We start from the raw sequence: 26,538 nt of genomic DNA on the forward strand, positions 1-26,538 counted from the left end.
AACATCATTAAGCATTAGAGAATATTTAGTACAGCCACTATGTTTTGTTGATAATCAGTTTGTGTGTTCTCTGCAGCTCTGGCCAATAAAAAAGGAGTGAGGAAGACTTCAGTTACCTTTCAATGTGCAAAGCAAACGCACCCATGTCACAAGTAATCAACAAGGCATCCAGACGCCCTCACAGTAAACTGTAACTCTGAGCTGTCAACTGATGTTTGCTGAAGTTGAATAAAATCACTCATACTAACAATGGTTCAATACCTTCACACTTTCCATCCGAAAAAATGAAAAGAAATAAATGAAGAAGAAAAAAAAAACGTGCACTTTTGCTCAAAGTTGGAAGTGGAAAAATGTTTTTCTCCATCGATTACCATTTTCATCACCATCAGAGCATGAAAAGTAGCCACATTTGCAGATTTTTGATTTGGCTTCAGCTGCCACACACTTACCAGCTGCAGCAAAATCGCTGCCAGATCGAGTTTCTGCTTTGGCACATGTTGACTTTTATAAAAACAGCTTTATTTAATAGAACGCAGTGCATCACCGTCTCATCGCTACGCGCACAGAAACCAGCAGTCATTTCAGACCCTCTGACACGTGCTTTTCAGCTCGATTTCGCCGTCATCCGCAGAGATTCGGAAATGAAGCGATGCCACCATATTTTACATAAGATTCGAAGCTCCGGGCGATGAGAGTCAAACACACAAGTCAGCTGAGCAGCAATACTGCTGAGGTCAAATCCAACTCAGACGCTCTGCCCACACTGCAGAGCTGTCTCTGCACACCACAGAGAGGCCGAGAGAAGAGGAGACAGAAAAGTGTTTAGGTGTGTGGGAGAGAGGCAGGAGCAAGAAGACTCTGCTTCCATTCATGGCTTTCTGAGACATGAGAATTTCAGCATTTGAGAGGAAGACGGAGAGGTTTAAAGATGTGTGCGTGACGATGTGTGAGACATAAAGAAAGTGTAAATGAACTGTAAGGAGCGAGGCAGTCAGAGCAACGGACAGAACAGGCAATGAACCCGAGGGAGCTGTCGGTAATCTCCCGGCACGTAGACGACGGCGTTTATATTTACGAGTCCCGTCAGGCTGAGCAGCTTCTGCACGACTTAATGATCAGTCTGGAGTCTGCAGATCACAATTTTTAAAAGTGTAGCGCAAGCTCACAGCAAATATAACACAGGTTTGGCAGAAGGTGCTTCCGATTAAAGGCAGAGAAAGTCACTACAGATATAGATAACAATCATTTTTGTTGTTGTTGTTTTTTAAATAAGAGCTGATGCATCTAAAGAGTCTTTATCTGAAAACTTTGGGTCCCTATTTTGGAGAAAAAAAACATTTGCTAAAAACACGTGATCAAATGTCACGTCAACACTGAAACTGATTAAAGAATATAGACACATCTCCACTGATATGAGGGCATTTTTGTAGGTAAGTATAACAGAAAAATATTGGGATACGGTAAATGAGATGGACACACAAGAAAACAAAGTATTGGTGCCCCTCGCTTTAGTGCACTGCACATTATTCACACATACTCTAACACACCTGTACTTCATGCCAGTGTGTTTTCCCGTCGACTCCTTGAGTGAGATGTGGCGTGGCGTGAAGGAGCCGAAGCTTCGCGCGATGATGGCCACGGTACGGAACTTGGCCCTGGCCTGGTTGACCACATTGGGGCTGGTGGCGCTCTGCTTGCTGTGGTCCCCATTGCCCCTCTTCAGGTTGTGGTCCGTACAGGCGATGGACACCTGCATGGCTGGGCTTCAGTCGGGGGAGCGAAGAGGAAAACTACAGACGGGACAAGGAGTGAGGAGGGGAAAGGAGCCTCTGTTTGACTCTTCAGCTCAGTCTCTGTTTGGGTTCTCCTCGTCTCTCGCTTTTATTTTCCTCGTAAATGGACTTCAGTCTTCAGTCGCTCTCTCGCAAATGCTCCCTCTCCATGTGCACCACTTTGTTCTGTGAAGCAAGATAAACCGGCAAGAAGAAAAAAGGAAGAAAGAAAAGCTTTTCCTCTTTTTTTTTTCCTTCTGTGCTCAAATCAAGTGTCCCATTTTAAGTATTTCCTTTCAGAGGAGAGTCAGCAGAACAGGTCAGTCATCAAAAGCTAGAGAAGAACAAAGACTCCTCAGTTCTGTGAGGGATCCCCAATCTATTTCCCCCGCTGGTTTTTCCTTCTCCTGTGTCTTGCCTCTGATGCAGAGCCGGGGGATTTTTGTTTTTCCTAACAGGGTTTCAGCTGCAGAATGACAATAAGTGGAGGTGGAGAGGGTGCAGCAGGATGGCAGAGGAGCGAAAGAGAAACAAGAGAGATGGAGATGCGACCCAGGCGCTGCGCTCTCCCTGGTCTGACTGTGGGAAGAGAGAGCGAGCGATAGCATGTGCGAGAGAGCGCGAGGGAGGAGGAGGAGGAGGAGGAGGAGGGGACAGGGTCAGGAAAGGGATAAGGAGACAGGGCAGCAAGGACAGACAAAACAAAGCAGAGGAGTCACTCTCAGGTGCTGTCACTGTGCCCCATCGCACTTTTTTGCCATCAGCACCCCCCACCCCCCTGCGTCTCCTCACTTCTTCTCCTCGGTGGTCCTTTGTTGATGCGTGTTACTAATGTGCCCGTGCCCCAGTTTCCCCCTCTCTTTTCTCCCCCCACTCTTCCGACTCCCTCGTTAACTGATGTTTGTTCTCAGTTTTTGGACGCTCTGCTCGTTTTGAGCTCCTCCGGCTTCTCTTTATTTTTATTTTTTTGTTGTTTTTTCTCAGCAGGGAAGCCACATTTACCAAAAGCGCACCTTCAGGGGAACTGAAAGAGATGTGGTGCAGCAGACAGCCTCTCTCTCTCACTCACTCGCTCTCGATTGCGCTCTCTCTCTAGCTCCCACTCTACCTGTCTCACTCACCGTCTCTCACTGCTGCTCACCTGTCACACACTTCTAAGGTTCCTTCCTGCACCTTTAATGTCAGTGCAGCAAAGCTAAGCCACGATCCTCTCTGAGCCATTTCATTTTTTTTCTTTTCCTCTCTTTTTTGTCTTTTACTACATCCGTTTTTTTTAACTTATTTGTCTCAAAGGCTTTCAGTGTTGGGTACAACTAGCACTAGTTGTACCCAACACTGGGTAAAAGGGTGAGATATCCTATCACCAAGCCACATCCTGAAACCAGAATGAATGAGAAATTTTGGCTTATAAAGCTTGTAACTAGAAAATTAAATGGATGTTGCAGCATACATAAAAAATGTGCAAGTCAGGATTATACAGTATTTGCTGACATAAAGTAACAGTTTTCCGAAATCCCCTAGCACATGATCCATCGAACTGAAAAGGCAGCTACAAATCAAAGAGAATGAGAAGAGGATGGATGAATGAAATGAGGGAGGTGTGGAGAAACTGGGATCAGGAGAAAGAAAATGACCGCAAAGGAGCAGGCTGAGGCTAAACAAAGCTGAGAAGAGACAGAATTTATAAATCTTTGTGTGTTTGATCGCAGCACATCCAATTGTGTGTGTGTGACTGTGTGTGTGTGTGTGTGTGTGTGTGTGTGTGTGTGTTGTAAGGTGTTATTGTTGTGTGCTTGTCAGTAATTCGATGAGGGGTATCAAACAGAGGTAAATGGAGCATTCTGCTCCAGACTGTCTTTTGTGTGTGTGTGTGTGTGTGTGTGTGTGTGTGTGTGTGTGTGTGTGTGTGTGTGTGTGTGTGTGTGTGTGTAAATATCACATTGTTGTTTTTTACAAATACATACAGTGCATAAGTACATACATTTCAAATTTCAAGTATTTATTAGATTTTGCATTTTATAACAACAAATACAAAAATACAACAACCAAAAGCAAGAAGCAAACAAACAAAAAAGAACAAGAAAAACAAAACGAAACAAAAACAGTGAGGTTTCAACATCTGTTGCATTAAGTCAGGTAGACATGTTGGTTCAAAAACTGTCCCATTGTTTCACCGAAGCTTCTGTCAGATGATTTAACTTTCCCAACATCTAAGTACATACATTTTATACTGAAACCTGAATTCTGTTGTGTCATAAAACACCCAGCTCAAACAAATTGGCAGTTCACTTCGCAGAAAAATCAGAAAATACATTAAGTTTCGCATCCACACATCCACGCAAACAACACTGTCAGGATTTGAACATCAATTACAATTACAACACTCTGGGTTTGATTTAATGGTGAGTAATGACGGGTATTTTAAAACTTCAGGGGTAGTTAAACGACGTATCACTTCTGGCTCTCTCTTTGGGTCAAGGTAAACTGAAAATGCTCTAGCAGTCAGCCCACAGGAGTTTTTGCAGCTGTGTCCCATGAAGGCACATACATTACTGATCTATGTGAAATATTTAGGGCCGTCCAACTAACTTAAGAACTGCCAGATTACAATATCAGGACTGTGGACTAAAATATCTTGTGAGCTTAAAATGTGGCCCTGTTTCTATGATCCATTAATTAGTTTGCACATTTTTCTCTGTTTATTGTCTCTGCTTTGTTTTTGTTTTCCCTGCAGCTGCCCCATAAGCAGCAAGTGATGACACATCCATAACTCTGAGCGCAAGACGGTGTCCTACTTTTGCACGTGTGTGTGTGTGTGTGTGTGTGTGTGTGTGTGTGTGTGTGTGTGTGTGTGTGGGTGGGAGGGTGCACGCATGTTGTATTTATGCTGGGTCATAAGCTTTGTCAGCAAAAGCCCACTCATGAGATACCTCAAGCTACGAATGAGTGTTTATGTAGATTAGAAGTGGGAATCACTGGCAATCTCTCAGTTTTGTTATGTTGTATCTGTGGAGAACAGCATCCCTGCTATATTGTCTGTACTCTGGAAATTTGTCATTTCTCAAAATTGCGCAAATCTTTAGAAATTATACACCCGAGTTAGTTGAAGGTTTAGAAACTGCTACACTTTTTGTCTTTGCTAAAGATGGATTTCAGTGTTTTGCTCGGCAAAGACTGATGTGTTAGTAATGGCTGATGTTAGTAATCCAAACCACAAATCAACTTCTATCAATTCAAATTTATTGGTCAGTTTAGAGGAATTTTATATTCACTGACTCGTTTTAACCCGCACAAGTCAATTCTACTTTTCAAAAAATGATACATTTTTAGAATTTATCAAATGTAAATGAAAATGTATACAGCTAAGGACTCTCAGCATTTAGGGCTGGACTATGACAAAAAATCGGCCCGGGCATTTTGACTAGAGACCGGCCCACCAAGTATTACAGGAAAAGCCATAAAGACGCTGTTGTGACAGTGATGTACAGTCTTGTTGGTATATGTATGATTTCTATAGATTTTACATCAGATAAAAACTTTGGTTATAAGATTCAGATAATTATTTATTAAAAGCTAGACATTTGAAATGAGAATAAGAAAGAAAAGTATTTCTTTGTGCCCCCGTTTCCCTGTTAATGCCCCACCTGGCCCCCCTGGCAAAACTTTGCTAGACCCGCCTCTGCACAGTTATCAGCTGTCAGCTACTTAGAAAAGCATCCTGGTGTTATTTGTCTCTCAGAAACAGTTTATAAATTCAACTCATTCATGTCACCTAAAAGGTGAACCTGTTTCTCCATCACCTGTCCAGCTCTGATGATTCAGTAAGGACATCTCCTCCTGTCACCAGATAACCAAACCGATATCATGACCAGCAGCTTTTACAGCTGTCTCAGGTCTCTCCTCCCCCTGCCTCCCCTTCCCTCATCCACCTGCTGGCCTCTGTGGAAGCTCTGCCATAGCCACCACCAGCATCTGGCCAATTCACCACCTTTCATTGTTTATACCATCACAAAAAATAAAAATCATCGGCCCATAAAAGCGAAAAATCACCATCGGCCCACCGGGCAAATTAAGAAATGTCCAAGTTGTTTTTACCGATGTGTCTTGTGTGCAAAATTATGCGGTGATGTGGAAAAATTGATTATTCATTAATATGATGCAGCATGTGTTTGGGTTATTTTGAAGCGCAGTATTACACACCGCTGTCACAGCCAACAATTCTGCGTGATGTATTTTCTACCTAGAGCATCTATTCATGTGATTTTTGGTTAAAAGTCGCTCACATATAATTTCTAATAGTAGATTACGAACAAATTATACTTCCAAAAAATCAGACTTGGCTTTTAATTTCTCGCAGCGTCAGCAGAAAATGTTTGATTTGCTTATTTCATTCTTTGTTGTGCATTAAATATGTTGTGTATAAAATCTTAGTATGACAAAATCAATTTCTTTCTCAGAAACAAGTAAAAAATGTTAGAGAGCTGTTAAAATTAATGAACTACAGCACATCGTTCTCTGTTTGTGTTGTACATACTGCATAATTACAACTTTGTTTGCCGTTTTGCTCTGAGAGCGATGATGTAAGTCAACAGCATCAGGGACGTTTGTCCTTACGACAATAAAAGCTACTCGTTTCCTGTCAATCTGACGAGCTGCACTGATAAAAGCTATTTTGGAGAAAGGTATATATAATCTATGCAAATCATATAAAATTTACTCTATTATTGCACTCAGCCAAGGAATTATAAAGTAATGGGTTTATTATACCCTTTTCTTAAGAGTAACAACATTACATTAAAAAATGCAGTAAAATATACCCCCAAACCGTGAGTCTTATGTTGCGCATGCACCAGACCGCGCTTTTTGACTGAGTGGGACTGCAAGAAAATTCTGGGTCTTTTTTTCGGCTTCCATCGAACCCGATCGAACCACAGAAGTGAAGGTAAGCTATTTACACAGGGTGAATAATATATAATAGCGCATGCAAATGGTAATTTTTGAAGTGATGAGCTCTTACACTTTACTTGTATTGCTTAGGTCTGTGTAATGCACCATTACTTGAAATGAAACTTTGAATCTGTTGCTGTCTGTTAACCGTCTAGACAACTGCCGGTAAGTTGCAATGAAATGTGTTCGTGGTGAGCTTTTTATCAGTCAGCATGCATGACCAGTCCCGGACTGGTAATCGGAACACTGAGGTCGTGTCCAAATTCATGGGCTGAATCCTCCTGAGGACCCGGCCTTCGCGAGCTATGTGGGCCGGGTCCTCAGAAGGTCGGGTAGGCCGGATGTAAACCTACGTTTAACCTGAGTAGCGAAAGACAGCGGTGATCTGAAAATGATGTGCCGGGAGTTGTGCCGTTCTCGAGCTCCCGGCTAGCTATCGAGCTGTTGGGTAACAGACGTCTCCGAAAACGTCGAAGCACTTTTGCGAATATGTGATATCTTGATAAACCGAGCAGATATTTGAAGTTTACACACCCACATTCTCGCCTGAAAATATGTTAAAAGTTTATTATATGACCCAGAAAGAATAATAAGAGTAATTTTAAAACTTAGTAGTGGCTGCCATTGCCGGAAACTGGAGTTTGGCTGGGCCGCGCTATGAATTCTGGGATATGGTGGGCCATGAAGGACACACCCGACCCATCCTTCAAATCCTTCGGGGAAAAGGAGGACGCATTGGTCAGCCTTCGGCGCGTCGCTGTGACGTAATCGGTCTACAAATGCGCCCCCGGGAGGATGCAGCCCATGAATTTGGACACCCCAATAATTACAATCGCGGTCTTTGCAAACTACTTTCCTGCCTTGATGGAAAAGAAAATGGACGTCAGACGATTTTTAATTATTCTTTTTTTTGAGAAATGAGAGCGGCAATCCTTAAGTTGTGGTGGCTCTGTTTCTGGGTCAACACATAAAGCAGGTAAACAAACTTAAATCCGGTAGCCTATGTCTTTGAGATTCTATGAACACTGGTAAATGGACTGATTCTTATGTAGCGCTTTTCTACTCTCCCGGAGTACTCAAAGCGCTCTATACAACATGCCTCATTGCCATCAAACACGACTGTTGGGCAGATTATTCCCAACAGTCGTGTTTTAAAACTCTTAAAAAACAGCTGTTGCATCCGTCTGCTTCTCCCCATTGATCTTCACTTTAGCTCATCATCCCGGAGAGCTCACTGAAAGCTTTCTCCCAGCTGTAACTGGCGGCTTTGTTTTAGCAGCACCAGAACTTTCTGAAAAAGCTCTGAAGCATGTTTGCTTGAATTTAAAAATGTGCGCGGCAGTAGTCGCTTGTTCTGTCATGCAGATACCGCTTTGCTCCCGTATCTGCTTCATAATCCGCTCAGCTGTTCGCACTGCGGGGAAACACTGGGACACAGCAGCATCATGAACTCCAGCTGTAGGGAGATTTTTCAGCAGCAAAACAAATAAAGCCAACGCGAAACGTTCAGTAAAAAACAAAGACTGCTCTGAGAGTTTGAATTATTAACTGTATTTATTGATGTGTGCTTAAAGAGTATCTTACTCATCAGTAAGTAGGGGCAGGTCCCGCCTTCCTCACCTCTGATTGGATAGAAAGTCTCTCCTACTTACTGATGATTAAGATACTCGCTCACGGGGCGGGGCAAGTGTGTCTGAGAGAGGGAGGGTGTCTCATGAAACCATCAGTGTTGCCAACGGTTTCTGACAGAAAGTAGCTGAAGTTCCCCAGGGTGTCACACCAAAATAAAAGCCTGAAATGTTGTCCCAGTCCAGGCCTGTGCATGATTGTCTGACTGCTTGTTTTAAGTTTAAAAATTAGTCAATGCTAGCTTTTTCTAAAATATTGAAATGGCAGATGTTAAAAAATAAAACAAAGTACTGCTGTATCCCACTAGTATGTGTGAAAATACCCACTGTTGCTGCACCTAAGTTTTGGGGTTTTTTTGGGGGGGGGTTTTAATTGTGGGATCAAGTAAAATATTTTTGAATTGATTTAATATTGTATTGGGTAGTGTTAGAACATCAGTGCTTAATAATTGTTTTCATAATCATACGTCCCCAATTATTCAGCGGGCCACATATAGCAACCTGGTTCTTTTAAACACCTGGGGTCCAAATTAATTTTGAATATTATATGTCTGGGCTACAATTTGGAGAAATACGGCATGTTCTGTGAAGCATATTACATCTATGAATATGATCTATGAAGCTAATTCCATGAAGCATGAATATTAATCTATGCAATTGCAAATGCCTTTATTTTAGTGAGGTAAGTACACAATCTGTTATTTCTGCATAACAGACCCTTGTTAAAATCCAGTGGCACCAAGGTATCATACAATAAAATAATGTGATTAATTCATAAGTAAAAGAAATTCCTATACATGCCCCTTCCTGATTTCTTATGTTTTAACATGTTTGTTACACTTACATGTTTCCAATTTCAAATGTTAACACAGATGTTCAGAGTAAATACAGATTGTAGTTTTTTAAATGATGATTTCATTTAGTTTGGGGAAACAGCTCTCCAACTTTACCTCATGTAGAAAAAGTCATTTCCTTCTAAACCTAATAAGTGGTTTTGTCATCTAGCAAGAACTGCAATCAAGCATTTGCAATAACTAATAAAAAAAAGCACTTGGGACAATTGTGTTGGTGACAGCTTTTGTTATAATATCAATAATATTTCTATGAATATGGGATACTGTTACATGTTTGCATAGACTTTTGTGGAATATGGAGACACTCCTGGCATTATATGAGCAAAGTGAGACTCATTTTTTAGGGTTTGTGGACATGAGTGTGAAGATCCAAACAATCCCTGTCAGTGATGGAGAAGCTTTGATGAAAATATTTGGTAAAAAGTTCACCAGCATGAAGGAAATGAAGTTTCAAGCTTTCCTTAGGAGGAGCCCAGCACGCCTGCTTAAAGAATAGTAAGTGTGGCGATGTGGATGCTTGCAGCGACTGCTGTATAGAGGCCATCCTGCTACACATGAAACACATCAGAGTCATAATTGTTATTTTAGTCACGTGTTTGTTTATTATCCTTATTGTTTTATCTGGGACAGTTTGCAGACATCTCAGAGAGAGGAGACACCAGCATCTGAACAGAGACTCAAACCAGCAACCTGCAGCTCCCTGCTTGGCTGCTCCAGTTTTCTCCTCACTCATGTTGCCCACCAGTGATTTCTAGCTGCCCACCCACACAGCAGGCTAGAATATGCGCTGAGCCTCAGCACCCAATACTTGGACATGTTTTCTTTATTAAACAATGAACCAGACCCCAAAAAGTAAACAGCTGTTATTGCTAGGCAACGGGAGCAGCATTTGGAGATGCAGCACCTGACATTCCTGACCATGTGGGCGGAGCATGCATGAAATGGAATGTTTAGTAGAACTGTGCAACACAAGCACTTAGTTCCAGCATGTTTCATTGTATCCAGACACAGCTAGAGACACATCTACAGCAGCATCTCTGTGCAGGACAAACGACAGTTGACGAAGAAACATCGAAAACTTCACTTCACTCCTCTACAAAACGTTGGTTCCTTTGTTTAAAAGGCCAAAATGAATCAAGGGAGATCGAGAAGAGGATCGGCGAGTGCTTCACCTCACAATACAGTACAGCTGATTCATTTTAAATTTCAAATGATACAGGCTGAAAATGTCAAATTAAAAGAAGAGGCAGAAAAATCAAGAGGAGAAGCTAAAAATTCAAAGTTTGAAACTGAAGTAGTATTGCAGGAATTACTGGATGTGGGTCTCAAACTTAAAGGAGAGAAGATGAGAAAACAACAGGCAGAAAACGAGAATGAAAACATGAAGAAAGAACTGTTGCAAGCTCAAAAAGCATTGGAGGAAGAGAAAAGCACAGCACAAGAAGCCAAAAATAAATATCAAACTGCAAAGAAGGAGGCAGGAAATGTGATGCAGGAATTACAGGAGGTGCAGGAAGCTTTTGAAGAGGAAAAAAGCAAAATGCAGTTGGCAACACAAGAAGCTGCAAATGTAATGGCTGAAGCTGAAACACTAAGGAAGGAATTACTGCATGTGAAGCAACAACTTGAAGAGGAGAAAAAATGTAAACACGAGACAGAAAATGAGATTGAAAATATGAAGAAAGAATTGTTGGAAGCTCAAAAAGTGTTGGAGGAAGAGAAAATTAAAATACAGGAAGCAAAGAAAGAAATGGAAGATACAAAGAGTTACACTCAAAACATGAAGGAGGAACTGATGAAAGTGCAAGAGGAACTTGCAGAAGGGAAAATTGAGTTGAAGGTATTCAAGAAAGAAACGACGGTGACCAAGAAAGGCTGCAAAGATGAACTTAAAGAAATACAAAAGCACAAAAAGGAAGCTAAAGAGCTCCTCAAACACAAAGGGAAACTGGCCAAACAGCAGCTGAAAGAAACATTTAAAGATGCCGAGGAGCAGCTCAACAAAACCTTAAAAGAGCTGAAGGCAAAAGAAAAGCAAGCCGAGGACAGGAGGGGATTCTGGAGCAGACTGCTGAGAAAGAACTGACCCAGCAGCATCTTCCTCCTTCCCCCTCTCTCAACCTTTCTTTCACAAAAATCCCCCCAAACTTTACTTGGGACGTTTGTTTGTTTTTTAAAAACTCTATTCTGAATGCATGTACTGACATACAAAAATAAAATTGCCATAACTTGACCTCATGTTGCCTGCTTCTTTTCTTGTGTGTCTGTGGATGTAAAACAGTAACACACTTTCTGCTCTGTGTGTTTTTCATTGCAAATAAATGCAATATGTTTTCATTTTAAAATGCAGTGCAAAAAACTTCTGCTTTAAATCTTTTTTTTTTTTTTTTAGCAAAAAGCTTTTTTTTTTGCCTGTTGTGGAAGTTTTCCATTTAAATAAAGCCTGCAGACGAGCGGTGAGCGGTAGCTAACATTCTTTAATCAAAACACACAAAGAACAGACAAGCAAGCTTGATGAAGTCCCTGCATGACTGCGGGACAGACGGTCAGCAGAGTCTCCCTGAGCCTAGCATGGCTCTCAGTTAAATACCTTCTCCAGGAACAAAAGGCAGTACACAGCTGTTTCACACCTTAAGGTTCACACTCCCTTGCTTCCTACCAGAGTCCTCAAAGACACAAAAGACTCTTCCTGTGGAGTTGTCTGCTTCCCCCAACTTCCTTACTAGACCCCCAGCATTTGTCTTACTGTATGGGTGTGAGACATGTTAAAATCCAGTGGCACCAAGGTATCATACAATAAAATAATGTGATTAATTCATAAGTAAAAGAAATTCCTATACATGCCCCTTCCTGATTTCTTATGTTTTAACATGTTTGTTACACTTACATGTTTCCAATTTCAAATGTTAACACAGATATTCAGAGTAAATACAGATTGTAGTTTTTCAAATGATGATTTCATTTAGTTTGGGGAAACAGCTCTCCAACTTTACCTCATGTAGAAAAAGTCATTTCCTTCTAAACCTAATAAGTGGTTTTGTCATCTAGGAAGAACTGCAATCAAGCATTTGCAATAACTAATAAAAAAAAGCACTTGGGACAATTGTGTTGGTGACAGCTTTTGTTATAATATCAATAATATTTCTATGAATATGGGATACTGTTACATGTTTGCATAGACTTTTGTGGAATATGGAGACACTCCTGGCATTATATGAGCAAAGTGAGACTCATTTTTTAGGGTTGGTGGAGATGAGTGTGAAGATCCAAACAATCCCTGTCAGTGATGGAGAAGCTTTGATGAAAATATTTGGTAAAAAGTTCACCAGCATGAAGGAAATGAAGTTTCAAACTTTCCTTAGGAGGAGCCCAGCACGCCTGCTTAAAGAATAGTAAGTGTGGCGATGTGGATGCTTGCAGCGACTGCTGTATAGAGGCCATCCTGCTACACATGAAACACATCAGAGTCATAATTGTTATTTTAGTCACGTGTTTGTTTATTATCCTTATTGTTTTATCTGGGACAGTTTGCAGACATCTCAGAGAGAGGAGACACCAGCATCTGAACAGAGACTCAAACCAGCAACCTGCAGCTCCCTGCTTGGCTGCTCCAGTTTTCTCCTCACTCATGTTGCCCACCAGTGATTTCTAGCTGCCCACCCACACAGCAGGCTAGAATATGCGCTGAGCCTCAGCACCCAATACTTGGACATGTTTTCTTTATTAAACAATGAACCAGACCCCAAAAAGTAAACAGCTGTTATTGCTAGGCAACGGGAGAAGCATTTGGAGATGCAGCACCTGACATTCCTGACCATGTGGGCGGAGCATGCATGAAATGGAATGTTTAGTAGAACTGTGCAACACAAGCACTTAGTTCCAGCATGTTTCATTGTATCCAGACACAGCTAGAGACACATCTACAGCAGCATCTCTGTGCAGGACAAACAACAGTTGACGAAGAAACATCGAAAACTTCACTTCACTCCTCTACAAAACGTTGGTTCCTTTGTTTAAAAGGCCAAAATGAATCAAGGGAGATCGAGAAGAGGATCGGCGAGTGCTTCACCTCACAATACAGTACAGCTGATTCATTTTAAATTTCAAATGATACAGGCTGAAAATGTCAAATTAAAAGAAGAGGCAGAAAAATCAAGAGGAGAAGCTAAAAATTCAAAGTTTGAAACTGAAGTAGTATTGCAGGAATTACTGGATGTGGGTCTCAAACTTAAAGGAGAGAAGATGAGAAAACAACAGGCAGAAAACGAGAATGAAAACATGAAGAAAGAACTGTTGCAAGCTCAAAAAGCATTGGAGGAAGAGAAAAGCACAGCACAAGAAGCCAAAAATAAATATCAAACTGCAAAGAAGGAGGCAGGAAATGTGATGCAGGAATTACAGGAGGTGCAGGAAGCTTTTGAAGAGGAAAAAAGCAAAATGCAGTTGGCAACACAAGAAGCTGCAAATGTAATGGCTGAAGCTGAAACACTAAGGAAGGAATTACTGCATGTGAAGCAACAACTTGAAGAGGAGAAAAAATGTAAACACGAGACAGAAAATGAGATTGAAAATATGAAGAAAGAATTGTTGGAAGCTCAAAAAGTGTTGGAGGAAGAGAAAATTAAAATACAGGAAGCAAAGAAAGAAATGGAAGATACAAAGAGTTACACTCAAAACATGAAGGAGGAACTGATGAAAGTGCAAGAGGAACTTGCAGAAGGGAAAATTGAGTTGAAGGTATTCAAGAAAGAAACGACGGTGACCAAGAAAGGCTGCAAAGATGAACTTAAAGAAATACAAAAGCACAAAAAGGAAGCTAAAGAGCTCCTCAAACACAAAGGGAAACTGGCCAAACAGCAGCTGAAAGAAACATTTAAAGATGCCGAGGAGCAGCTCAACAAAACCTTAAAAGAGCTGAAGGCAAAAGAAAAGCAAGCCGAGGACAGGAGGGGATTCTGGAGCAGACTGCTGAGAAAGAACTGACCCAGCAGCATCTTCCTCCTTCCCCCTCTCTCAACCTTTCTTTCACAAAAATCCCCCCAAACTTTACTTGGGACGTTTGTTTGTTTTTTAAAAACTCTATTCTGAATGCATGTACTGACATACAAAAATAAAATTGCCATAACTTGACCTCATGTTGCCTGCTTCTTTTCTTGTGTGTCTGTGGATGTAAAACAGTAACACACTTTCTGCTCTGTGTGTTTTTCATTGCAAATAAATGCAATATGTTTTCATTTTAAAATGCAGTGCAAAAAACTTCTGCTTTAAATCTTTTTTTTTTTTTTTTAGCAAAAAGCTTTTTTTTTTGCCTGTTGTGGAAGTTTTCCATTTAAATAAAGCCTGCAGACGAGCGGTGAGCGGTAGCTAACATTCTTTAATCAAAACACACAAAGAACAGACAAGCAAGCTTGATGAAGTCCCTGCATGACTGCGGGACAGACGGTCAGCAGAGTCTCCCTGAGCCTAGCATTGCTCTCAGTTAAATACCTTCTCCAGGAACAAAAGGCAGTACACAGCTGTTTCACACCTTAAGGTTCACACTCCCTTGCTTCCTACCAGAGTCCTCAAAGACACAAAAGACTCTTCCTGTGGAGTTGTCTGCTTCCCCCAACTTCCTTACTAGACCCCCAGCATTTGTCTTACTGTATGGGTGTGAGACATGTTAAAATCCAGTGGCACCAAGGTATCATACAATAAAATAATGTGATTAATTCATAAGTAAAAGAAATTCCTATACATGCCCCTTCCTGATTTCTTATGTTTTAACATGTTTGTTACACTTACATGTTTCCAATTTCAAATGTTAACACAGATGTTCAGAGTAAATACAGATTGTAGTTTTTCAAATGATGATTTCATTTAGTTTGGGGAAACAGCTCTCCAACTTTACCTCATGTAGAAAAAGTCATTTCCTTCTAAACCTAATAAGTGGTTTTGTCATCTAGGAAGAACTGCAATCAAGCATTTGCAATAACTAATAAAAAAAAGCACTTGGGACAATTGTGTTGGTGACAGCTTTTGTTATAATATCAATAATATTTCTATGAATATGGGATACTGTTACATGTTTGCATAGACTTTTGTGGAATATGGAGACACTCCTGGCATTATATGAGCAAAGTGAGACTCATTTTTTAGGGTTGGTGGAGATGAGTGTGAAGATCCAAACAATCCCTGTCAGTGATGGAGAAGCTTTGATGAAAATATTTGGTAAAAAGTTCACCAGCATGAAGGAAATGAAGTTTCAAACTTTCCTTAGGAGGAGCCCAGCACGCCTGCTTAAAGAATAGTAAGTGTGGCGATGTGGATGCTTGCAGCGACTGCTGTATAGAGGCCATCCTGCTACACATGAAACACATCAGAGTCATAATTGTTATTTTAGTCACGTGTTTGTTTATTATCCTTATTGTTTTATCTGGGACAGTTTGCAGACATCTCAGAGAGAGGAGACACCAGCATCTGAACAGAGACTCAAACCAGCAACCTGCAGCTCCCTGCTTGGCTGCTCCAGTTTTCTCCTCACTCATGTTGCCCACCAGTGATTTCTAGCTGCCCACCCACACAGCAGGCTAGAATATGCGCTGAGCCTCAGCACCCAATACTTGGACATGTTTTCTTTATTAAACAATGAACCAGACCCCAAAAAGTAAACAGCTGTTATTGCTAGGCAACGGGAGAAGCATTTGGAGATGCAGCACCTGACATTCCTGACCATGTGGGCGGAGCATGCATGAAATGGAATGTTTAGTAGAACTGTGCAACACAAGCACTTAGTTCCAGCATGTTTCATTGTATCCAGACACAGCTAGAGACACATCTACAGCAGCATCTCTGTGCAGGACAAACGACAGTTGACGAAGAAACATCGAAAACTTCACTTCACTCCTCTACAAAACGTTGGTTCCTTTGTTTAAAAGGCCAAAATGAATCAAGGGAGATCGAGAAGAGGATCGGCGAGTGCTTCACCTCACAATACAGTACAGCTGATTCATTTTAAATTTCAAATGATACAGGCTGAAAATGTCAAATTAAAAGAAGAGGCAGAAAAATCAAGAGGAGAAGCTAAAAATTCAAAGTTTGAAACTGAAGTAGTATTGCAGGAATTACTGGATGTGGGTCTCAAACTTAAAGGAGAGAAGATGAGAAAACAACAGGCAGAAAACGAGAATGAAAACATGAAGAAAGAACTGTTGCAAGCTCAAAAAGCATTGGAGGAAGAGAAAAGCACAGCACAAGAAGCCAAAAATAAATATCAAACTGCAAAGAAGGAGGCAGGAAATGTGATGCAGGAATTACAGGAGGTGCAGGAAGCTTTTGAAGAGGAAAAAAGCAAAATGCAGTTGGCAACACAAGAAGCTGCAAATGTAATGGCTGAAGCTGAAACACTAAGGAAGGAATTACTGCATGTGAAGCAACAACTTGAAGAGGAGAAAAAATGTAAACACGAGACAGAAAATGAGATTGAAAATATGAAGAAAGAATTGTTGGAAGCTCAAAAAGTGTTGGAGGAAGAGAAAATTAAAATACAGGAAGCAAAGAAAGAAATGGAAGATACAAAGAGTTACACTCAAAACATGAAGGAGGAACTGATGAAAGTGCAAGAGGAACTTGCAGAAGGGAAAATTGAGTTGAAGGTATTCAAGAAAGAAACGACGGTGACCAAGAAAGGCTGCAAAGATGAACTTAAAGAAATACAAAAGCACAAAAAGGAAGCTAAAGAGCTCCTCAAACACAAAGGGAAACTGGCCAAACAGCAGCTGAAAGAAACATTTAAAGATGCCGAGGAGCAGCTCAACAAAACCTTAAAAGAGCTGAAGGCAAAAGAAAAGCAAGCCGAGGACAGGAGGGGATTCTGGAGCAGACTGCTGAGAAAGAACTGACCCAGCAGCATCTTCCTCCTTCCCCCTCTCTCAACCTTTCTTTCACAAAAATCCCCCCAAACTTTACTTGGGACGTTTGTTTGTTTTTTAAAAACTCTATTCTGAATGCATGTACTGACATACAAAAATAAAATTGCCATAACTTGACCTCATGTTGCCTGCTTCTTTTCTTGTGTGTCTGTGGATGTAAAACAGTAACACACTTTCTGCTCTGTGTGTTTTTCATTGCAAATAAATGCAATATGTTTTCATTTTAAAATGCAGTGCAAAAAACTTCTGCTTTAAATCTTTTTTTTTTTTTTTAGCAAAAAGCTTTTTTTTTGCCTGTTGTGGAAGTTTTCCATTTAAATAAAGCCTGCAGACGAGCGGTGAGCGGTAGCTAACATTCTTTAATCAAAACACACAAAGAACAGACAAGCAAGCTTGATGAAGTCCCTGCATGACCGCGGGACAGACGGTCAGCAGAGTCTCCCTGAGCCTAGCATGGCTCTCAGTTAAATACCTTCTCCAGGAACAAAAGGCAGTACACAGCTGTTTCACACCTTAAGGTTCACACTCCCTTGCTTCCTACCAGAGTCCTCAAAGACACAAAAGACTCTTCCTGTGGAGTTGTCTGCTTCCCCCAACTTCCTTACTAGACCCCCAGCATTTGTCTTACTGTATGGGTGTGAGACATGTTAAAATCCAGTGGCACCAAGGTATCATACAATAAAATAATGTGATTAATTCATAAGTAAAAGAAATTCCTATACATGCCCCTTCCTGATTTCTTATGTTTTAACATGTTTGTTACACTTACATGTTTCCAATTTCAAATGTTAACACAGATGTTCAGAGTAAATACAGATTGTAGTTTTTCAAATGATGATTTCATTTAGTTTGGGGAAACAGCTCTCCAACTTTACCTCATGTAGAAAAAGTCATTTCCTTCTAAACCTAATAAGTGGTTTTGTCATCTAGGAAGAACTGCAATCAAGCATTTGCAATAACTAATAAAAAAAAGCACTTGGGACAATTGTGTTGGTGACAGCTTTTGTTATAATATCAATAATATTTCTATGAATATGGGATACTGTTACATGTTTGCATAGACTTTTGTGGAATATGGAGACACTCCTGCATTATATGAGCAAAGTGAGACTCATTTTTTAGGGTTGGTGGAGATGAGTGTGAAGATCCAAACAATCCCTGTCAGTGATGGAGAAGCTTTGATGAAAATATTTGGTAAAAAGTTCACCAGCATGAAGGAAATGAAGTTTCAAGCTTTCCTTAGGAGGAGCCCAGCACGCCTGCTTAAAGAATAGTAAGTGTGGCGATGTGGATGCTTGCAGCGACTGCTGTATAGAGGCCATCCTGCTACACATGAAACACATCAGAGTCATAATTGTTATTTTAGTCACGTGTTTGTTTATTATCCTTATTGTTTTATCTGGGACAGTTTGCAGACATCTCAGAGAGAGGAGACACCAGCATCTGAACAGAGACTCAAACCAGCAACCTGCAGCTCCCTGCTTGGCTGCTCCAGTTTTCTCCTCACTCATGTTGCCCACCAGTGATTTCTAGCTGCCCACCCACACAGCAGGCTAGAATATGCGCTGAGCCTCAGCACCCAATACTTGGACATGTTTTCTTTATTAAACAATGAACCAGACCCCAAAAAGTAAACAGCTGTTATTGCTAGGCAACGGGAGAAGCATTTGGAGATGCAGCACCTGACATTCCTGACCATGTGGGCGGAGCATGCATGAAATGGAATGTTTAGTAGAACTGTGCAACACAAGCACTTAGTTCCAGCATGTTTCATTGTATCCAGACACAGCTAGAGACACATCTACAGCAGCATCTCTGTGCAGGACAGACGACAGTTGACGAAGAAACATCGAAAACTTCACTTCACTCCTCTACAAAACGTTGGTTCCTTTGTTTAAAAGGCCAAAATGAATCAAGGGAGATCGAGAAGAGGATCGGCGAGTGCTTCACCTCACAATACAGTACAGCTGATTCATTTTAAATTTCAAATGATACAGGCTGAAAATGTCAAATTAAAAGAAGAGGCAGAAAAATCAAGAGGAGAAGCTAAAAATTCAAAGTTTGAAACTGAAGTAGTATTGCAGGAATTACTGGATGTGGGTCTCAAACTTAAAGGAGAGAAGATGAGAAAACAACAGGCAGAAAACGAGAATGAAAACATGAAGAAAGAACTGTTGCAAGCTCAAAAAGCATTGGAGGAAGAGAAAAGCACAGCACAAGAAGCCAAAAATAAATATCAAACTGCAAAGAAGGAGGCAGGAAATGTGATGCAGGAATTACAGGAGGTGCAGGAAGCTTTTGAAGAGGAAAAAAGCAAAATGCAGTTGGCAACACAAGAAGCTGCAAATGTAATGGCTGAAGCTGAAACACTAAGGAAGGAATTACTGCATGTGAAGCAACAACTTGAAGAGGAGAAAAAATGTAAACACGAGACAGAAAATGAGATTGAAAATATGAAGAAAGAATTGTTGGAAGCTCAAAAAGTGTTGGAGGAAGAGAAAATTAAAATACAGGAAGCAAAGAAAGAAATGGAAGATACAAAGAGTTACACTCAAAACATGAAGGAGGAACTGATGAAAGTGCAAGAGGAACTTGCAGAAGGGAAAATTGAGTTGAAGGTATTCAAGAAAGAAACGACGGTGACCAAGAAAGGCTGCAAAGATGAACTTAAAGAAATACAAAAGCACAAAAAGGAAGCTAAAGAGCTCCTCAAACACAAAGGGAAACTGGCCAAACAGCAGCTGAAAGAAACATTTAAAGATGCCGAGGAGCAGCTCAACAAAACCTTAAAAGAGCTGAAGGCAAAAGAAAAGCAAGCCGAGGACAGGAGGGGATTCTGGAGCAGACTGCTGAGAAAGAACTGACCCAGCAGCATCTTCCTCCTTCCCCCTCTCTCAACCTTTCTTTCACAAAAATCCCCCCAAACTTTACTTGGGACGTTTGTTTGTTTTTTAAAAACTCTATTCTGAATGCATGTACTGACATACAAAAATAAAATTGCCATAACTTGACCTCATGTTGCCTGCTTCTTTTCTTGTGTGTCTGTGGATGTAAAACAGTAACACACTTTCTGCTCTGTGTGTTTTTCATTGCAAATAAATGCAATATGTTTTCATTTTAAAATGCAGTGCAAAAAACTTCTGCTTTAAATCTTTTTTTTTTTTTTTAGCAAAAAGCTTTTTTTTTTTTGCCTGTTGTGGAAGTTTTCCATTTAAATAAAGCCTGCAGACGAGCGGTGAGCGGTAGCTAACATTTTTTAATCAAACCACACAAAGAACAGACAACCAAGCTTGATGAAGTCCCTGCATGATCGCAGGACAGACGGTCAGCAGAGTCTCCCTGAGCCTAGCATGGCTCTCAGTTAAATACCTTCTCCAGGAACAAAAGGCAGTACACAGCTGTTTCACACCTTAAGGTTCACACTCCCTTGCTTCCTACCAGAGTCCTCGAAGACACAAAAGACTCTTCCTGTGGAGTTGTCTGCTTCCCCCAACTTCCTTACAAGACCCCCACCATTTGTCTTACTGTATGAGTGTGAGACATGTTAAGTATAACAGACAGACAGACTTCTCAGATAAGAGGAGCAAAGAAAAACTGAAGAACAATATTCACCTTGTGTTTAATTTCTACCTTCATTAAAGAGACTCAGAGAAATTTTGAGGTTAGATAAATAACTTGTAAATCAAATCAAATCACTTTTTATTGTCACATCACATGTGCAGGCACACTGGTACAGCACATGCGAGTGAAATTCTTGTGTGCGAGCCCCACAAGCAACAGAGATGTGCAAACACAACAACACAAACGAGCAAAATACAAGAATGGCCAACCTGAAACTAATAAATATATGTACAATATATAATAGTGTATGCATTTCTGGATGTGTATACTAAATATTTTCCTACGTGTGTGTGTGTGTGTGTGTGTGTGTGTGTGTGTGTGTATACACATTTTTACAAATTAAATAGTAAAAAAATAAAATAAAATAATAATAATAATAATAATAATAATAAAATATATAAAATATACAGAGTTGAATATGTGCAAAACAAGTGGCATTTATATACAGTATGGAGTGCATAATGTTGAAGTTCCAGTAGTGAAGCTGAGGTGTCTATGAAGTGTTCAGCAGTCTGATGGCCTGGTGGAAAAAGCTGTCTCTCAGTCTGCTGGTACGGGACCGGATGCTGCAGAACCTCCTTCCTGATGGAAGCAGTCTGAACAGTTTATGGCTGGGGTGACTGGAGTCCTTGATGATCCTCCCCGCTTTCCTCAGGCAGCGCTTCCTGTAGATGTCTTGGAGGGAGGGAAGCTCACCTCCAATTATCCGTTCAGAGCACCGCACTACTTGCTGGAGAGCTTTGCAGTTGTAGGCGGTGCTGTTGCCATACCAGGTGGTGATGCATCCAGTGAGGATGCTCTCAATGGCACAGTGATAGAAAGTCCTGAGGATGCGGGGGCTCATGCCGAATCTTTTCAGTCTCCTGAGAAAGAAGAGGCGCTGCTGCGCCTTCTTCACTGTTTTGTTTGTGTGTACTGACCACGTAAGATCCTCAGCCAGGTGTACGCCAAGGAACCGGAAGCTGCTCACTCTCTCCACAGCAGTGCCGTTGATGGTGATGGGGGTGTGTACTTCTCTGCACCTCCGGAAGTCCACTATCAACTCCTTTGTCTTTGCGACGTTGAGGGTGAGATGGTTGTCTTGACACCAGTGGGTCAGGGCGCTGACCTCCTCCCTGTAAGCCGTCTCATCACCGTTGGTGATAAGACCCACCACTGTAGTGTCGTCCGCAAACTTCACAATGATGTTGGAGCTGTTAGTGGCTGTGCAGTCGTAGGTGTAGAGTGAGTACAGGAGAGGGCTCAGTACACACCCCTGTGGAGCACCAGTGTTCAGTGTGATGGGGGATGAGGTGATGCTGCCCAGTCTGACCACCTGGCGTCTGTCAGACAGGAAGCTAAGGATCCAGCTGCAGAGGGAGCTGCTCAGTCCTAGATCCTGCAGTTTCCTGTCCAGCTTCGAGGGAACGATGGTATTGAATGCTGAGCTGTAATCTACAAACAGCATCCTCACATACGTGTCTCTCTTCTCCAGGTGTGACAGGGCAGTGTGTAGTGTCAGGGCTATGGCATCATCAGTGGACCTGTTGTGGCGGTATGCAAACTGTAGAGGGTCCAGTGAGTCGGGTAGTGCAGAGCAGATGAAGTCCCTGACCAGCTTCTCGAAGCATTTGCTTACGATGGGGGTCAGGGCTACAGGTCGCCAGTCGTTCAATGAGGAGATGGTGGAGGATTTGGGTACAGGGACGATGGTGGCCATTTTGAAGCAGGCTGGGACTACAGACAGAGAGAGGGAAAGGTTGAAGATGTGCGTGAACACTCCAGCCAGCTGAGCCGCGCATGACCTGAGGACGCGGCCGGGAATCCCGTCCGGACCAGTAGCTTTGCGTGCGTTCACCTTCCTGAAGCACTTCCGCACATCCTCCTCAGACACAGTGTGTGCACTGACGTCATCCGCGGTGCGCACACTGTCCGGTCTCATGGTGTTCGCTGTGTCGAATCTAGCGTAGAATACGTTTAGATCCTCACACAGAGAGGCCGTGGTCTGCGGTGTGCTGGTTTTCCCTCTAAAGTCTGTGATCGTGTTTAGTCCCTGCCACATACTCCGAGGGTTGTCAAACTGTTGCTCCACCCTGTCCCTGTACTCACGTTTGGCTGCTTTGATCGTCTTCCGGAGTTGGTAATGTGCGTGTTTGTAGTCCGATGTGTTCGCGGAGGCAAAGGCGGTGCTCCGTGCCGCGCGAACATCTCCGTTAATCCAGGGTTTTTGATTTGGGAAGGATTTGACTGTTCTGGATGGGACGACATCTTCCACGCATTTCCTGATAAATCCACAGACTGAGTCTGTGTATTCATCAATGTCTCTGGCGGCCACGTGAAACATTTCCCAGTCCGCGTGATCAAAACAGTCCCGCAGCGCAGACTCCGATTGGTCCGTCCAACAGTGCACCGCCCTCCGGGTTGGAGCTTCCTGTTTCAGCTTCTGCCTGTAGGCGGGCAGGAGCAGGATGGAGCAGTGATCAGCAGGATGGAGCAGTGTAACCAGGTACATATCTGAAAATTTCCTTTGTGTAATGTATTTTCTTATTTTTGTTGCACGAAGAATCTGTGTATGTGGACACTCACTATTTGCCCTCTTTTTCAGGTCCTCACATGTGTCCTTTACAAGCAGAGACTCACTGATAGACGACTCTGTTACCAGTTCTAGGGCTGACGCACCCACTCACATCCCCACCCCCGGTGTATCCTTTAAAGGTATGCAAGTTTCTAAATGAAATAAATCACATTGACCTTAAAAATGTGGTTAATCTTAACCAAAGTCCTCAGTTATGGGAAAATGAACTGGAAATGCAAGTTGTGCAACTTCACAACCACAAAAAGATTAGACCTGCTGAAACACGTCAGGCTAATACATGGGCATTTTGGTCGAGTCCACTCCATACCCTGCCTTCATGCAGATTGCCCTTGCACTGTCAAGACATGGGGTGCATTAAGGACACATTTGTCAACCCACCCACAGTCATCCCAGCCAGGCAACATCCTTTCATTCACGTGCATTGTCTGTAATTCATGCTCTTTTGACAGTGAGAGGCAGTTGTTTGAACATCTTGGTGGCCATCTAAAAAAGTTTGAAACTGTGCCATGTGTTTTTGAGGATTGTGATTATAAGGGGGTGGCTGTAGCTCAGGTGGCAGAGCAGGTCAGCCACTAATCGGTGGTTCGATCCCAGGCTGCCTCCTGGCTGCATGCCAAATATCCTTGGGCAAGATACTAACCCCATGTTTGCCTACTGGTGGTGGTCAGAGGGCCCGGTGGCGCCTGTGTCCGGCAGCCTCGCCTCTGTCAGTGCGCCCCAGGGCAGCTGTGGCTACAATGTAGCTTGCCATCGCCAGTGTGTGAATGTGTGTGTGAATGGGTGAATGACTGAATGTAGTGTAAAGCGCTATGGACTAGAAAAGCGCTATACAAATGCAGGCCATTTACCATAAGGTTAACAAATACACAACATTCCACAGCCACAAGAGTAGAAAACACAACCCACATTCCTTGGAAGATTTCAGGACTAATGTTCTTCATCAATACCAAAGATGCCCTCAACCTCGAATATCCGAAGGAGCTGAGGAACACATTTGACACTTTTCAAAAACTGTTTTTGGATCTTGACGGGGCCAAACTACTGAACAAGGTCCACGACCTCAAAAATAAGCTTATGCAATGCACACACATTTCCCCTCTTGTTCCCAGAGGACATAGCTTGATGGAGCTATAATTTTTCTTCTGACAGCAAGCACAGAAACTATTGCATGTTGGTGTTAGTGTTCTGTTCTATCTATCCATATGTTTGATAACATACATGCACAGAAACAACCTTGTAGAGTTTCTGTGCTTTTGGCTTTTAAAATGGACTGAGTGGCCTTTGAAAGTGTTGTCTGCATTAGCCGTTGTGTTGCACTTTATTCTGTGTTTTTATGGAATAAAACATTGAGATGAGGAATCATTTGAATATCTTTTTTGGGGGGGTACATTTTACCTTATATGAATAGGTAATGTTTATCAACTGATAATAATTAAATTTTATTACTAATTATCAGGTATTACCAACTAGCAAACAAGAGATAATTTTACCTAATTTCAATAAGTAAGTAGCTGTTGAATGTATACATAAATATGGGGTAAATTTTACCCAATTTAATTAAGTATTTCATAGCTTTTTATTGAAGTTATTTTATACACAATATATTGAACTAAATCTACCCCAAAAAAGTCAATGCAAATTGTTACCTCAGATTTATTGGGTAAATTCTATAGATGACTTCTTACAGTGTGTCCCCACCACGGACTGAACCATGGAGGGAGCTGGGGGGGAATCCGTTCGTGTCCTCATTTTTGTTCCTGAACTGCACGCTAAGCAAAACTTGAGGAGAACAAACTTTGTTATAGTCCGAAAGAAAAACAAGAAGAAGAAGAGTGATACTGCGGTTTAGGGTTCTTATGATGTCGTATTTTTAACACACCACAGTGTCACCTCTTGTAGACTGTTGTACTTTAAAGGGGTCCAGGTGTGCTGGTGGTATCTTCATATTAAATATAGCTTGTTCAAGAAGATGCAATTAATTAATTGATCTATTTGGCGATTAGACTCCATGATCCATCATGAGTTATTTTGTTACATACCAAGTGTTTAAACATTGCAGCAAATCTTCACAGCAGCTGTTTTTCTCTGATGGCAGGTGTCTCTTTGGCAGGATAATCACTCTTACTCCATTACAAAATTGTTGAGGAATGATTTGAGGAACACGGCAAAGAGCTCAAGTTGTTGACTCTGCCCTCGAATGATCCAGACATCAAATGTCTGTGGGCTGTGTTTGAAAACTAACTCCAATCCCAAGATCAGCCTTCCTCACAACTAACAGGACTTAAAGTCCATGCTGCTAAAGTTTTACCACTCGATATCACAGGACAATGCCCAAAGGTCTTGTGAAATCCATGTTGTGGTTTAGCTTAGCGGTGTGAATTTTAAGAGTAGGACGTTCTTTTTTACAGTGTAGTTATTCTGCATATCTGCTTTTTCTCCTATCTTGTGCAAATATTATCATCATGCACAAATTATTCTTCACAATTTTCAGAATACGACTATGCAAAGCATGCTAACATGTGATTAGGGAAAACCTATACTGCAAGCATTAGCATATTGCTACATTATAGTTATTGAGGTTTCAAATAATCTTGGTAAGCTCTTGCATGTTTCGCTGAGAATGGAACGTGATTTTATTCCAAGTACACGTGTTGTATATGTACATACATTTGCAGAGCATCCTGGGTAATAAGTTGCTGACACCTGCTGAATAACGCACATTTCTCCGTGGGATTTATTCCTGTATCGTCTGTGACATTAAAGCATGATGTTTACTGCCGCAGAGTAGATCGTGAGTGAAGGATGCTATGGCTATAAGAGTATTAAAGTGATGACTCTCAACCTTAAGATCATCCACGCGTCATCATGGATCATACTACACATATGAGCTGGGTCTTAAATAAAATATTAGTCATCCCTTCCTCCCTCTCCTCACACTGGTACGCCCATATGTATTGTGGGGACACACACCGAGTTTGAGTTGGGGTGTAATGTGATTCAAATGAGCAGCTTCTGAGCTGCATAATTGCATTTAACTACCTGAAGGGTTCAGTTTTTGTGAACAGATCTTAAAGCATTTCAACCTTTTTACAGTACGGCCCACCACAAATATCATAAAATGAAACTTCTCCTTCTTTTTGTGCGTGTTATGTTACGAGAGATGAAGCATCAAGATATGAAAGCCATCCCAATCGCAACAGCTGCTTTCTTTGCTCACATTCAGAGCCCTTC

General features: G+C 41.6%; 1 protein-coding gene across 3 annotated transcripts in view; it reads right to left on the bottom strand.

Annotated features, from left to right (window-relative positions):
- Nucleotides 1-26,538, bottom strand: part of kcnab1a (potassium voltage-gated channel subfamily A regulatory beta subunit 1a) — a 137,162-nt gene that overhangs the window by 80,949 nt on the left and 29,675 nt on the right. Inside the window, exon 1 of one of the 3 annotated variants that reach the window (XM_085245471.1) lies at nt 1,548-2,394. The exons of the other annotated variants lie outside the window; for them this stretch is intronic. Within the exon in view, the coding sequence (XP_085101597.1) occupies nt 1,548-1,756 (209 nt within the window). The 5' untranslated portion in view covers nt 1,757-2,394. Of the gene's footprint in view, nt 1-1,547; nt 2,395-26,538 lie in introns of those variants that run through there. 3 annotated transcript variants of the gene reach the window in all.

Source organism: Mchenga conophoros, linkage group LG14 (assembly GCF_057382185.1).
Source record: "Mchenga conophoros isolate Kocher_MC1m ecotype Shallow Benthic linkage group LG14, M_conophoros_male_GT1.1, whole genome shotgun sequence".
Classification (NCBI taxonomy): Eukaryota; Metazoa; Chordata; class Actinopteri; order Cichliformes; family Cichlidae; genus Mchenga; species Mchenga conophoros.